This window comes from Strongylocentrotus purpuratus, unplaced genomic scaffold (assembly GCF_000002235.5).
Source record: "Strongylocentrotus purpuratus isolate Spur 01 unplaced genomic scaffold, Spur_5.0 spur5_scaffold_7, whole genome shotgun sequence".
NCBI lineage: Eukaryota > Metazoa > Echinodermata > Echinoidea > Camarodonta > Strongylocentrotidae > Strongylocentrotus > Strongylocentrotus purpuratus.
In genome coordinates this window covers 38871370-38886771 of record NW_022145613.1, presented here as the reverse complement: position 1 = coordinate 38886771, position 15402 = coordinate 38871370, and the positions used below count along the sequence as shown (strand labels likewise).

Here is a 15402-nt window from a genome sequence, read left to right as displayed (position 1 = left end):
GTGATGTTCCAGACAGGATTCATGACTCCCTCCACACCAGTCAAACTATCTTACCTCATTTTAGTGAGTGATGAGCGAAGAACGTGACTAAAAGGCTATCTTACACACATACTAATCAACATTAATGACTCCAGACAGACAGATAGATCTACTCACATTAAATCTGATACATTGCATGCATGTTCATTACATTGACTTTCATGTTCACTATGTGATGTCATGTGTAAAGCTATAAGTAGTGACCAGCATTGAGGGAGATTACTTATACTTGAAGATAGCATTTTGATTCTTGGGCTTGCAACAAAAGTGATATTTTTAAGAATCTTGTCTCTGGAGTTTTGAAATTGCTGATAAATGTTGAGAGAATCCTAGATAATTATAAATAATTACATGTAGTTTAAAAATCTTTGGTGAAACCAATTCAACTGACAAAAGGGAAATAGGAGGGGCAAGGAGAAAAGGTTTTTAAAGTCTTCTCTCCCCCCCCCCCCCTCTCTCTCTCTCTATCTTGCTCGCTCTCTCTTTCATGTCTCTCTCACTCTCTCTCACTCTCTGTCTGTGTCTCTATCTGTCTGTCTGTCTGTCTGTCTCAGTGTCTCTCTCTCTCTCTCTGTCTGTCTGCCTCAGTCTCCCTCTTTCTCTTTTACTTTCTCACAGCAGAATAAGTCATGATGATATAAAGAATGAAGTGTGAAAGAGGAGGAGCATGGTGTTGGCTTGGTATTTCAAATGACAGTGACTCCACATCAATCTTAATGTTTACATTAGGCTTAGATAAAGAAATAAACAATATGATAACTAGGCAAACATACAGGCTTGTGTATCACTTTTCTATTCCATCCTACGCACATTTGGTGAATTGCTTGTGAAACCCAAGTTAACACCCAATTCTAGGTTTTAAATGAGGTTTAGATGCACTTTAAACAAAAATCAAAATATGCAGTTTTCCTTCAAGCAATAACAAGAAGTATCCCTTGAATTTACAGACAGATCTATATGTTACACTCTTCTTGGATGTAGATGTGATAACAGCCTTTTTCAAACAACAAAAATTGATTTCATCACTTAGTGGTATGATTGATGAGATAAGCTGTGGATTAATAGCTGAGTGACCACAGACTGAGAGCTCATGAAGGTGCATAAAACCTAACCTGATCCTAGTGAAGAATGTGGTTTTAAAGTCTACCAAGTACATCTTCTGTCTGATAAAAGATTTGACTCTATACCCATCCTGCAAAGGAGTATCTTTTAGTAGATAAATCTCTGGGTAAGAGAGGAGAGTGTGAACGATACCTATATGATTGATTGGAGGAATCCTTCATGCTATTGCTCACATGATTGGTGTGAGAAAGAGATTTATGATCATGTACATTTTTAAATTTCAACTGTACACTGTACGTCAAATCCACTGAATTGTTCCTTCAATCGTTTGAATATGACTTTCTTACCATTTTTACTTTACTACTGATCTATTTTTCTTTTGGATCTTTTTCCCCCAAATTTGAGAAAGCTTAATATTCTAATAATTTAATGATACATTGGAAAAGGAATGAAAGGTGCAACACAAATGGCAGGTGAAAGAGTTGCATGGCGTGCTCTCGTGAAGACCACAGCAGCGCTTTACAGCGCCACCTGAAGTTGATGATGATGAATAAACTAAAAAAGCTGACAATAGTTTCTGATTTAATCTACAGTGATTAACCTACCATCTGCCTAAACCACTGAAGCAATCATGATACCATCCATCTCATCCCTCGATACCTTGATATCATGTTTAGAATGATTTCCTCACCAAACCATAAACATGAACTCCTCATTCATGATTTGTCATGTATGTTATAACGTTCAAAGGAAAGGTGTTTCTGGACAAAGATTCTTAATGAGGTTTAGTGATGTTAATTTTAATTCTTGCCAACCCAGAACTCTCTACCTGTTGGTCATGAGAGCAATTTGTAGTACATTGAATTATTGAGGTCCTTCAAGTTTATAATTCCATATTGATTGAAATAAAGACCCAATCGCACAGAAAGGGCCTTCCCAATCACCATTCTATATTTCTAATAAATACCATGTTAACCAGTGTTAATACTTCAATCCAGGTTGCTTCAGATCTCTGGGGTATTTGGTTGTGGTATAGATCCATGCTGACTCTACATGAGGAACCATTATAGACAGATAAATGATACTAACCTTCTGTGATACGAGGTGTAGTTGTTGGTAAGAACGTTGGTTGTAGATCATTATTACAGAAGGAACGATTACAGCACAACACAGAGATGTCTGGATAAGGATGCATCTTACAAAACATGTTGAACTGTTCTTCTGTATTCACACATCCCTGCAAAAATAATGAATGATGGAATATCATAGGTTAAACAGGCACTAATAAGTGCTAGCAGGCAACGCATAGAAGATAAAAATGTTTTTGATGCCAACTAGTCATCATATGTGAGCAAGTTCTGTAGAAATCATTGAAGAATTATCTGTCATCTACTTCCATATTATGTCATTACGAGCATAATTTTATCATTATTATGTCAAATCATTTTGGCTTAATGAAGCTGAAGCATTGCACAAAAACTTTTGATGAACCATTTTCAAGTACTTTTTTGAAGTTCTTAAATCAACATACCTAACTGAATAAGTAAGTGATATTTTAAAATAGGTGCCTTGACACTATATAAAACCATCACAATATGTACATTGTACATCAGAGTAAATAACCTGCTGACCACTTTGTCATGGGAACATACATCGCACATGCACAATACACACCAAAGTGTGTTTTAATGATCCCCAGTGTTTATTTTCTGGTTTATGAAGAAAAATATCTCTTTGAAATGATCTTGCAGAAAAATAGCTATAAAGTTCAATAATTGATACTGGATGGAATTTGACCCTATAGACTTATAATATATCTAAGGATGAATCTGGACAGAGTACCATGGCAGAGAGACTAAGATTACTCAGTAATCAGAGACGGAGTGATAAATCCTGGTTAAACTCACCATTCTCTTCATGATGATGCCATCTACTTCTGTTATTGATGAGAAACATTTCCGAAGTGCTTCACAGCGATTGGTCCCTTCACAGCTATAGTCATCACAATTGCACTGTAGAGTCACACTATTGTTGACTTGGTGAGCTAGGTCAGCCACGTAGACATCTTGACTAGCTCGCATCGTCGACACTGAAAGATATGAAGGTCAAAGGTCAAGTTGAGTTATGGGCATGACAAAAATTAAACTTCATTAATGCAATCATACATTGGTTCATATCACGGAAGACAACAATGTGCCAAACAGTTCAATATCACATCAATAACTCGCATGGATTTAACTAAATGAGTGTTATTTCTTATCTTATTACAATCCTTCAAGTGTTCACAGAGCCAAGCAACATTAATAGGACACACACCACTCCATGTATAGCATGTTACCTCTGATGTCCCATATATACAAAGCAATGCTGACTCTTGAAGTGCATCCACCAATTCAAACAGTGGCAAGCAAAAGTTTGACAAAAACTTCCTGAGATTTATGCAAAAGTCGGGTTGTCTTGAGGCCTACCAAATATAACACATACCGTACTTCAAGTGGGAACTTTTTTTTTACCCTGTGGCATCAGGTGAACTGATCATACAGGAGTGTGGAGCTCAGTATACTATACTCCCAGGTTTAAATCCATGTGGATAATGGAAAGAAAACTTCTATAAGTACATAGCGTTTCCACAGATATAATACATAACAACTAACTTATGAAAGCCAGACAGACTACTCACATATGATTCATGCACTGTTCTGATAGATAGCAGATACAAATGATGAAGTTACTATAGAACATCATACAATGTCGATGTGGTCCTTGAAATAGTATACAGGTAACATTCAATAAAATGTCACTTATATGCATTTAAAAATGATCCTGTCATATACATGTATATTATGTAATACTGATATTGTGCATTCATCCAAGTCTCAATGTGCTATTACTAACGAGCAACATGGGTTTGTCATTGACATAGGCACGTTAAAACTAGCAAGTCATCATCCAATAAAACAGCTGTCAAAGATAATTTAGGGGTTGAGAAGAAATTACATGAATCAGGTACATCATCAACCTTATGTCAAAATCTATTACACACATAATCCTCTCATAACACTTTTGACAAAGTGAAATGCATACTGTACATGTGTACATGCTTGGGTTAATTATTTACATGTACCTAACAATATTTAAATCTCAACATTCCTCTCCCCGTCCACCCAATCAGGGTCTATCACAGTTACAACGGAAATTAAATGATGGATTTTCAATAGTTGGCTGATTTGGAAGACTGGTTATCACTTGTAAATGGTGAACAATTAGGGTATGTTTGATTTACAGTTTATTTGCATACACTTGCACTTCATCTTCCAACTTTAGATTGGAAACATTACAGAAATAAGAATAGTATCCAGTGATTGCATCTACAAATCAGAAACACTTTGCGGAATATTCACAAAGACTGAAATTTCATTTGTTCTCATTAATTCCTGTATTCTGTCACGTTATAGCCTAGACTATTGCTTCAACAGCAAGGCAAGAAGAAAGAGTCTAGCCAAACAAACACAAAGCATGCATGCTCCATCTGGTGTGTATCTCATTCTAAGATGAGATACTTCTTAACCTACAGCATCCCAGAAGACTACTTCATAGCTCCTGCCTCTGCAGTGAGGGGGTTAACGTCACACTCTCCTAGCCCACAAGGCTGTCCCTACATCGACATGCCTGCCACGGAGGATTCATCTAGTCATCTGGATTACCAACGACATCAAGCCAAAAGCTGTCACCCTTCATTTCCTGTTGAAACATTCTCTGAGAATCTAATCAATTCAGTCTTACCCATGAGCAGCAATTCAACCAAAGATTAGCTGCTTTCTACCCACAATCTTCTAGTCATGCCTTCTACATAGTAATGATACTAATAATGAACAAGGCATGCATGCATCTATTAACATGTTGCATCATCTGATTGAAGACACCTACATTCAACCCACTCAAGCCAACACATTTAATTGAAATACTGAGAAGAGTGTTCAATCTTTGTTATTGGCAAACTAAAAGATCTTTTGGCAAAAACAGTGAAAGGTGTCATTGCCGCACTTGTTGCCTTTAAAACAGTTTCCATACAGGTTCATCAACAATATTAAATGATTTTTGTTTTCCACAGAAATGTTTCTAAACTTGATAAATACAAACATGCAAGGAGAAAATACAACTTATCAGCCAATCTGACAATTATTTACCAAAAATACATGTATTTACGTAACTTAACAACATTTTGAATCTCATGGTTTCTTTGTATTCCCTTGTTCTATATGTAATATCAATGTCATTGTATATGTCATTGTTTATATAATTGGTAAATGAAAAATTAAATAGTGGTCAGATTTGGGGTTTCAATCATCATTCCCACTTTTGGCCAACACCCTTTTACCACTTTGGACAATCCCTCTGATGAATCCTCTTGATCAAATTGTTTGGCTGACCCTTGGACATACCCATTTGACCATTTCCTTACGTCAATTCCTTAATTTCCTGTGACCAATCTCTTTGGCCTCCTCCTCCTCCTTGGCAAACGATTTTGGTTAATGCCTCTGACCAATATCTTTGGACTAAGCCTTTGTTCAATCTCTTTGATCTTTCTCTGGCCAATTTCTTTGGTGAGTCTTTGTTGCTCTATACTCATTTGGCCATAATTAAGTTTGGTCTGTTCTTTTGATGAACATGAGTCTGTTTGGTCTATTTTTAAAGTAGTGCTTTTGGTAAATCTGTTGGAAACTCCTTCCAAGAATCCACTTAGTTACCGGTAGTCCCTTCAACCAATTTTGTATTGTTCAATTCCTTTGGCCACTCATTCTAGACAAAGCATTTTGTTCATTCTTTGACTAATGCTTTACAACCATTTCTTTGGTTAGTATCATTGTTTGATATGGCACAAGACCTGATCTACCAAGTTGATATACCAGGAACACCATTTAGTCTTTTGAACACAGCTATGACAATAATGGACAGAACAAGTAAATGAGATGCACCTAAACACCTAGGGTACCCCCCCCCCCCCCCTGCCCAGAAGCCCCTATGGTAATTTTCATCTCTTTAATTACATGTGGCATTGTAGCCTATATTCCGCGCAACTAAACATATGTATAGGATAGCTTACAAACTACTTTATTTGCTCGACACACTTTTTTACATCTAACAAGGGAGTTATGCCTAATATCTCCATGCATGTTTGAAGTGCAGAGCAAATCCAATTGACAAGGCTTCATACTCAGTCATGATGCATCACCAAATCAATATTCAATTTGGATTTCCTAATACACTATACCGGTACATGTAGGGTAGTTCTGCTCGTAGAATGACATGATTATTATTTTATCCAATAAAGAAAACATCAGGATTTTTAAAATCAATGGAAGTCTTGCCTTATTATTTGACAAGATTTTGTGATAGTAATTTTTGTAAGTGGAGTTGAAATAATGCATCATTTCAAGTCAACCCATGTTCAGTATCATAAAAAAAATAAAGATTTTGAGCATGAAAAGGATAAGGGTATTTTTTGACCTAATTGGCTCAAACAAGGGTGATATAGGGTTATAAGTACACACCCTTTCAAGTGGGAATTAAAAAACACTTTTAATTTAATTTCCGTCCTTAAGGACATTTAGAGTGTAATATGTATTTTTTTCAGAACTCAATTTTTTTTTTAATTACAAGAAATATTTCCAAAACAGACGTGTAGCTTAAGTATCTCAGGTTACAGAGCAAAAGCCTTCAAATAGTCCCTTAAAGAAATCAGCATTGCTCAGAAGCCAATGACCTCAGCTTTTTAATCTTTTTCTTTCTTTCCTCTTTTTCTTTCCACCTAATCCTGGCTAACTATCGCTCCCAGATGCTAGAAACACACGGGAGCTAAACGCACTGAGAGGAAGCTAATGCAGAGCCCAGAGGCACTCCAGGCAGGATGGAGAAAGATCCCGTTTACAATCCTGTTTCCTCAAATGAACGGGATTTGTCGCCACTGGCATTTACGTATTAAGACAGGATGCCATATGCATACAGTGCACATGAATACAAATCTCCTAATGTACATGAATGAACGCTATCCATTATGATAGGAGTTATTCGAGATATGAATAACAAATGTGCATAACATAATTCTTTCATGAAGGGAATCGTGATGACAGAAGCCAAAGAGGAGCATTCAAACACTTTCATTTTACCATCTTAAAAAGACGACTTAAAATGTAGAAAATAGAAAGCAAAAGACCAACTGAATGAAAAGGGATTTTGAGAGAGGTAGCAGAATCTTGAGAGTTGAGACTATGGCCACTTCTCAAGACTAAGCTGTGGATCTATTATTACACACATGTCCCCCTCAAGATTGGTCACCATTCACCCACTCCTACCCTGAAAGGTTTCCTTGATATGACCATTCAGATCTAGCCTGTATAGATGAGGGTTGAAGGGTTCATTTAGCTCTGAAGGGGGGTTTAAGGATAGCCCCTCTCAACAAAGATATTGACTCAGGGTATACTAATCCTGGCTCTTCAATGATCAGGGGTGTCTGAACTCTCATCAATGCTACATCCTCAATAGAGGATACATGTATATCCCAGCCATTGTTTAGTGGTGGTCACAGAATCTTGAGTACTTCCCTATGCCTATTGTCTACCGGTATAGGTTGTCATTTGTCTGGTCTACTGTAAGCTCTCAAAGACATAGGCTTACTCATAATTTTTTCAAGAAGAGAAGATAGTTCCTGGCTGTTGTTCTAATATGGACTACTACTTATGATCAGAACATTTTACCATTGAGCAAATGATTAGCAACTGTTTTAGGCAAATTAATGCTACCGAGTGATGATATTTATGTCTCGTAAACAATGTGAGGGAACCGGGTGGACTGTACATGTAGGGCTTTATCCTTCAAATTGCAAATTTGAAGTGATTTGAAGTGTTTGCCCTATGTCAAAAAGGGCCGTGAGTAGGAACAATAGAGGGGAGGAGGGACTGGTGGAGAGGTGCCAAGATGCCCCCTTTCAATCGCCCAGTGGGTCAATAACAGTCACACCTGGTATAAGAGAATCAGAGAACCAGGAATGAAAGGTCAGGAGAGACGTAAAGCTATAATCACTTGACAACATCGCACATCCCATGGCCGTATCCCACTATCCCTATCTTTTTCTCTGGGTTTATAATAATGACGTCCAGTTTAATAAAGGGCCTCTGCCACAAACAGTCTTTGAAAAATGTAAACATTGTAGTAGGAATGTTGATACCCATGAAAATTTTATAATAATAATTTCTGATAACAAAATAAAACTGGAGTAATGATTTTTAAAGTCCTTTGAAATCATATAAAGACGTTATAATATAAATAATATAGGCACTACACAAGAAAAGGCATAAATCACAGAGGGAATAAACTTCAGCAAAAGGGAGAAAAAAAAACGGCATCCAGACTACCGAAATTCAATGTATATCTATACAAGTAATTACGTTTGTTTCTAGTCTAAACATGATATACAGAATCAGGGTCCAGCTCTAGTATGAAAACCATACTGGGCGGGGCTTATTGTGAGCGCGCACTGATCATTGGTCAGCTGTCATGTCACCTGGCCTCTTTCAGATTTAGTTTCTTAATACATCTACAATGTTGTATTCCTGTCTGTATGCTCCTTTTGCTATATACAATGATTCTTTACACATTTCTTTATCAGAGTTCCATATAAATTCCCTTTGGTATGAAAAGGCTATTAGTGAGAAATTAGGCCTTGTCCGTTGGTTGAAATCAATTTTTGTTTCGATTTTCAGACAGACATGGATCAATTCTCAATCATTAATTAGTTTTGTAGCCTCATTACATAACTCATTAAAAATTTCATGGCCACACCTATTAAAGCTCCCCTAGATATGAGATACCGGTACATGTAACTCTCACTAGTCACTAGTCTCACTAACTCTGGAGAATGATGATGAGAACTCTGATTATACTATTAGCTTTTCAATAAACAAAATAGATAGGATCAGAGAGTGATAAATACCTCTGAGAAGCTTTGGGGAAAATCTAATAAACAATAATAATAATAATTTTGTTTACTAAGGGAAGCCTCATCAGCTTCAGTGCTGTTCTTCCTGAGGGCCCTGCAATTATTATTACCCCAGCAATTGCCAGGTACCCATTTACACCTGGGTGGAGAGTGGCAAATGCAGATCTTGCCAAAGAACTTTACTGCCGTGCTGGGATTTGAACCCTCAACCCTTGGATTAAGAGTCAAGTGAAATTGTCATCTAAATAAACCTATTTTAAACTGAAAGTCTGCCTTCATGAGGGTATATCATCACTACTATTAATAATCATTGTATATTTAAAATAATCCACAGATAAGCGCCTACATAAGTACAAGAATGCTAATAAATGAGGGAAAAAAGAAATCTTGTTCAAGTTACTACAGTATCAGTAGTGATATACTACATGATTCAGAAAGTAAAAGTTACCAAATACAAGTAAGGTTTCATTCATGGGATGTCATTAACCCCTTTTGATGGATATTAAATACATTCATGTCGTGATGGAATATTGATCAAATGTTGAAAATTAGTATTGATTTTTCACTCAATTGCTGCAATTACTGAGGAATATGCATAATGTTCAGAGGCCAATGTGTACAGGCTATCTATCATAATGCCTGCAGTATGAGTGCAAAACCGTTTCTAAAACAATATGAATGAGAAATAAAAGATTGCTAAACTAAAACTACATGAAGAAAGACTTGATGTACAATGACACTAGCGTCTGATTAGAGGAAGAAGGATGTAACGTCTACTATAATATACAAATTAACTGGTACTGTCTTTCAGATTCCTTTCCATATGCATTATGAGGAAATACATGTACATACAGGGCCTATGCACATGTACATGTACAGGTACATGCAGATAAAGAATTGGATGGGTTTCAAGAAGAAGATTTCCTGTAGTAAGCACTACTAGGTATTAGTTGGAAAGCTCATCTAACTTATATGTAAGATAGGAAAAGATGAATTACTAACCCCTCCCCCCCCCCCCTCCTCCATATGATACATGGTAATTATACAAGAATTACCTAGTCTGGAATCCATAGACTATCCCCCATACCTCCTTTTGTCCAAATTCAGCATTTTTTGTCAATGAGTAGGATAAACTATTTCTGCCTGAAAGCTAGGCCACTGAAAACCAAACTGTATCTTCATTGTACATTTATGTGAGTCACAATGATGCACATTGTTCATATGTCAGTTATAGTGCAATGACACGCACAATAACATACCGGTAATGAGCAGTCTCATGTTTTTTCAACAGAAATGCTTACAAAATTTTCTTTACAGGATATGTTAAAAAAAGGTATGAACAGCTTTGTTTTTTATTTTGTTCATTTGATTTTTTTTTAAATCTTTTCAGAGTTAATTTATATTTGTTGTTTGTTCTTCTCTTCTTAAGCTGATCTCAATATTTTCTGTTCTACACCCAATGTATTTCTTTACACCATAATGACCGAGACCCATCCTTACAGTGTTTTAATACTGTGTTAGGAGACACAACGCTTGAAAAAAGGCTATTATGTTGTGAACACAGCTTGAGAGAGAGAAGTCCCTCGATGAAAGACGCAATTAGGAGAGTTTACTTACTGGGTGTTCAAATCCCCCTACAGGGTAAGTTTGCTGGGACAGATGGATAAATATGCGCATAAACTTGAACCAGGCATGAAGCAGAAAAGAAGACCATGGATCGAGCTAACACTTTAATAATGCCTTTGTAAAATCTTCATCAACTTTAATCCTTTGATACAGGAAGGTTATTATATTGTCCCTGCCATTTCAATAATATCTTACAAGCTACGTACAGGTTTACATGTGTCTATAAATCTGATTGTATGAATATAGCATGACCGTTTGTGTCCCCTCTTGTAATATATGCCACAAGTATTATAATACATTTATGATGAACATTTGATATCCCTGTTGCTGCCTGCAACCTTCAATAAAAACTTAACTCTTTTATCAAATTCTATCAAAATTGACAAGGACCCTGCCAGCAAAAATTACATGTATGGTATGATAACTCCTTGTGCTTATTTTTATTTTTATACATACATCTTCATAATAATAATAATAATACTACTTTGTTCTTTTATAGCGCATTTCATGTCTGTTGACATTTCAATGCGCTTTACAACATACATACACGTATATATAAAAATAACAATACATGATGTGATCATTAAATGATCACATGAAATACAGTATGGTGAATTATGTAATGAATTACAGGAGACAGGAAGGCTAGTATCTACATCTCATGTTATCTATTAACAGGGTAACCATCATTAACACATACAAATGTAGTTACTGGTACAAAAGCGTATCTGCTTGTAAAATACATGTGCTTGCAAGCCTACAATTTTGTATTACAACTTAAAAAGAAAAGATTAATTCAGGTGTCAACTGTTTCAAATTTGGAGCAGTGACTTGAAAGTATAAAAAACAATACAACTTCAACTTTTATTTTTCTTAAATGAGGAAAATTACATCTTCCTCCAGTATGTGTACATGTACAGTACATGTATGTAGCATTTGCATTGGAAGTGATTTACCTTAAATGCTTAAGTCAATATTATCCATACTGTACCAGTAAATCATTGAAATATATACATTCCTTATTTCTTTGTCCTGCTAACATCTAGTTTGTATTCCAATATACATACAATGTAAACAGTTGGGCGTTTAGGCTCTTCTATATCAAGTAGGGACACAGTAAGCAGGCTTGCTAAGAAATTAACAGAGTTCCAAATACAGTGTCTGAGGACAATATTGTTATCAGGAATACAGAAATACACGTACAACTAATGTACCCTACCAAATTAGCCCTTTTTCTTCTTCAGGATAATTATTATTTTGTTGTTGAAAGTTTGAGAAAAACATATATTTTGAGGATTACACTTATCTCATCAGACCCATCTTGCTAAAGTACTTCTGGCTCACTTAAGCCAAGCCAACATTTGAATACAAAAGAAACTTTTCACAAAACAACCCATAAACAGCTTTGTCAATCAAAGCAGAAAGGCATGGAAAGTAAGCTCCTGACAAGTTCAGATTCTAAGTTATTCATCTAGATTTGTAGAAGAACATCTCCTTTAAATCACCATACAAGGGAATTCCTTCATCAATCTTCCTCCTACAGTTTTATCCCCAGATCTTCAAGTGCAGAAAGTTGGGATCGAAGTTCGAGTACAAACAACGCTGCGCAATGTAGTTTTGATATCTTAACTTAGCAGGGATTGAGACTGCACCCTATCACCAGCCAGTGGGTGGATATGGATCTATCAAAGCTCTCAAACTAAATCCTTTTTTTTCTTCATTAGTTGGGAGGAGGTCAGGAAGAATGCTAGAAATCCTCTAGGATTCAAACCCAAAAGGGTGTGCACTTGTCAGGTGGGGGAAGAAGATATGGAATGCAATTAAACCAATCCTAAGAGCAAAATCCAGGCAATACATTATCTTTTCCCTCTGAAGGGCTTCATGGATTCTCTTTGATCTAACTAGTTAACTTTTCACAACCGAAAGAAATGGAATATCTCAAAGCGCATTTGTGCATCTTTATTCATTAAAAAATACATGTAAATGAAAATTGAAATGTTTAAAATCAAAATTAATTATTCATCAAACCTGCTAAGTGGTTCCATTAGGCATTACATGAAAATAATAACAAAAATTACACAAACAACAACAAAACCCAAAGAATATTTTAAAAATAACAATTTTATATGATTCATGTCTGCTATGTATTTGATAGCTAAATTGTCATTTTTTGTTTCTTTGTTTCCACAAGCCTACATGTATGCCATACACTTGATCAGGATATCCATAAACTTTGATTTCAGACAATTCCTTGAAAAGGGCCTGATTTTGCTTGTAGTCCACTTTCACTTTCACTAACAGAACATACAGGAAATAATATACTGCTAATTAACAGACCAAGAACACCACAAAGAAAACTGCTGTAACTCACCACCTGTAAGATGACCAGGCAAACTCATGATTGTAAATCCAAAAGGGGTAAAAATCCTCGGTAGAAATTCAGATAAAGGCTGAGAAATTATGAAAGAGAGCAGACTCCCATAGGATAGAACCTGCAAACAAGTGCCATGCTCTGCTCTACTAAGACTGAATGAGGGACCGAATGAATGACCTAACCCTCGCTAACTCACTAACTGGTCCCTTCCTCACAATGACATGACTGGCTGGCCATACACTCTCCTTATACATTACAACTAGTCTACAACATGCAGACCCACCAAGGCTGAATTAGGCCTACCTTTCTCAGGGAATACTACAGGCCTAGTCATATCTAACTACATGTGCATGTACAATGTACATGTACAATGTACATGTATATTTTAATTATTTCTCTACACTTTTCATTGTAGAGGTAGAGGGAATTGTATATTGTAGATGTACATGTACATGTTTAGCTCTCTAAAATTGCAAACAACCCTATATCAATCAATATACCATAGGAGTGTAGTGAAAAGTTATCACTACAATTACAGGTATTGTTAGCATTCTATAGAAAAGATGGTCCTGGTGCTGCTGTGCGGATTATTTTGGTTATTAACAGTATTTTCAAACATATATTAGACAAATACCGTATTTGCCGGCGTATAGGCCGCAGTATTTTTGGAAGAGAAAATATCAAAAAGTCGGGGTGCGGCCTATGCGGCGAAAGAATAAAAAAAATTTTTTTAGTTTTTTTTAGTTTTGATTTATGGCGCTATGCCTGGCAATGTCTCCCAGCTCAGTAATCAGTGTGTTGTGTTGACTCACCACTCGGAAACTACAACAACACTAAAATTTGTCTGTCATCTTGGTTTGAAAGTAATCTTTCTAATAGATCTCAATATGTAGTTTATAATAATAATTCTCAATTTTTGTTATTTTTGTTATATAACAAATGGTGTACCACAAGGTACTATCCTAGGACCTAGTACTCTTTTGTTTTTAATTCACATTAATGATCTTATACATTCTTCTAAAAACGACATTGTTACTATTATTTGTGACAAGTTTACAAGCACAAATCAGCGCCTTTAACTGCACCTCGATGAAGGTCTTAAATGAAGGTCCTTCCCCGCGTGGGTTTTCGGCAACAAAACAACAACAACCAAAAAAAAATGTCAAAATCGGGGGTGCGGCCTATACGGCGCTGCGGCCTTATCGCCGGCAAATACGGTAGACCTAAAAAATAAAATTTAGCATTATAAACTATTTAAACAGGTGTGTTTTACTTCATTGATAATATTAAAGGTAAAGACCAGTTATGGTCATGCGATTGCATTGTGAAAGAAACATTGTGGAATCGATCAGAAAAGGTTAATCATCTAGCATCTAGCATCTGCAAGGTTCTGGAATCATCAAAATGATAAGAAATTTGGCCCAGTCTTCGTAAAGTTACAAGCACTATACACAGAAAGATGTATATGGGACTACCCTACATGTATATCTCTCACAGACCATGAGAGAAACAAACTTACCAAATATATGAATTAGTAGGCGGTTTCCGGCAAATTTTTTATCATCATGTATTAGTCAAAACATATTCTTTCACATGATTGGTAATGAGAGCTTTCATTTCATTTTTTGAAATTGGGGCGTTTCCAATACTGGTCTTTACCTTTAATGTAAATACATGTATGTGTGTATACTTGAAATTCCTATCGCAACACTTCTCAATATCTTGCTCAAAAATATGGTAAAAAAATATGGTAAAAGCCAATGTGAAGAGAGCAAGAATACTGCTTTGATCTCAGAGTGACCTCCAAGGACTGAAATCAGGTCTGATATACAAGACTATTCAAGGTTTGCCCTGATTGGTTGAAGCTTTCAATTTACACAGGAACTCAGCAACCAAGGTGTGAGAGAATCGGAGCAGTCCTGGCAAACAGGTTACTCTGTGTTCAGACACATACTTTAGTCCCGGCAAACAGGTTACTCTGTGTTCAGACACATACTTTAGTCCTTGTCTAATACTCTGCTTTTTATTGCAATACTACACCTTTTTTAGGGTCAATTTAGATTATCTTCTTTATCCTCTTGATCTACTGTAAACCTGCAACATACAATTTCTCGGAGATCACATGTAAAATGATTAAATTGAGTTTTTATTGCTAGCTTCAAGTCTTGCTCGATGACCTGTGGGAGTTAAATACAATGTGCTCTCTTTCTTTCAGTATCTTAATGTAATTTGGGTGTATATGAAATTTCTTTTCTTAGTTCCCATTTCTAAATAAATACAACATTAAAACATGATTCATGTAGCG

At 36.1% G+C, this 15402-nt stretch overlaps 1 protein-coding gene across 4 annotated transcripts in view; it reads right to left on the bottom strand.

Moving 5' to 3' along the window:
• The window catches only part of LOC590282 (activin receptor type-1), a 39814-nt gene that overhangs the window by 15581 nt on the left and 8831 nt on the right, over positions 1-15402 (bottom strand). For 3 of the 4 annotated variants that reach the window (XM_789891.5, XM_011682688.2, XM_030973685.1), the window contains exons 2-3: positions 3009-3190; positions 2191-2338 (exon numbers count right to left, since the gene is read on the bottom strand). In XM_789891.5, the coding sequence (XP_794984.4) occupies positions 2191-2338; positions 3009-3190 (330 nt within the window). Of the gene's footprint in view, positions 1-2190; positions 2339-3008; positions 3191-13094; positions 13297-15402 lie in introns of those variants that run through there. The other variant, XM_011682689.2, reaches the window with a different exon arrangement.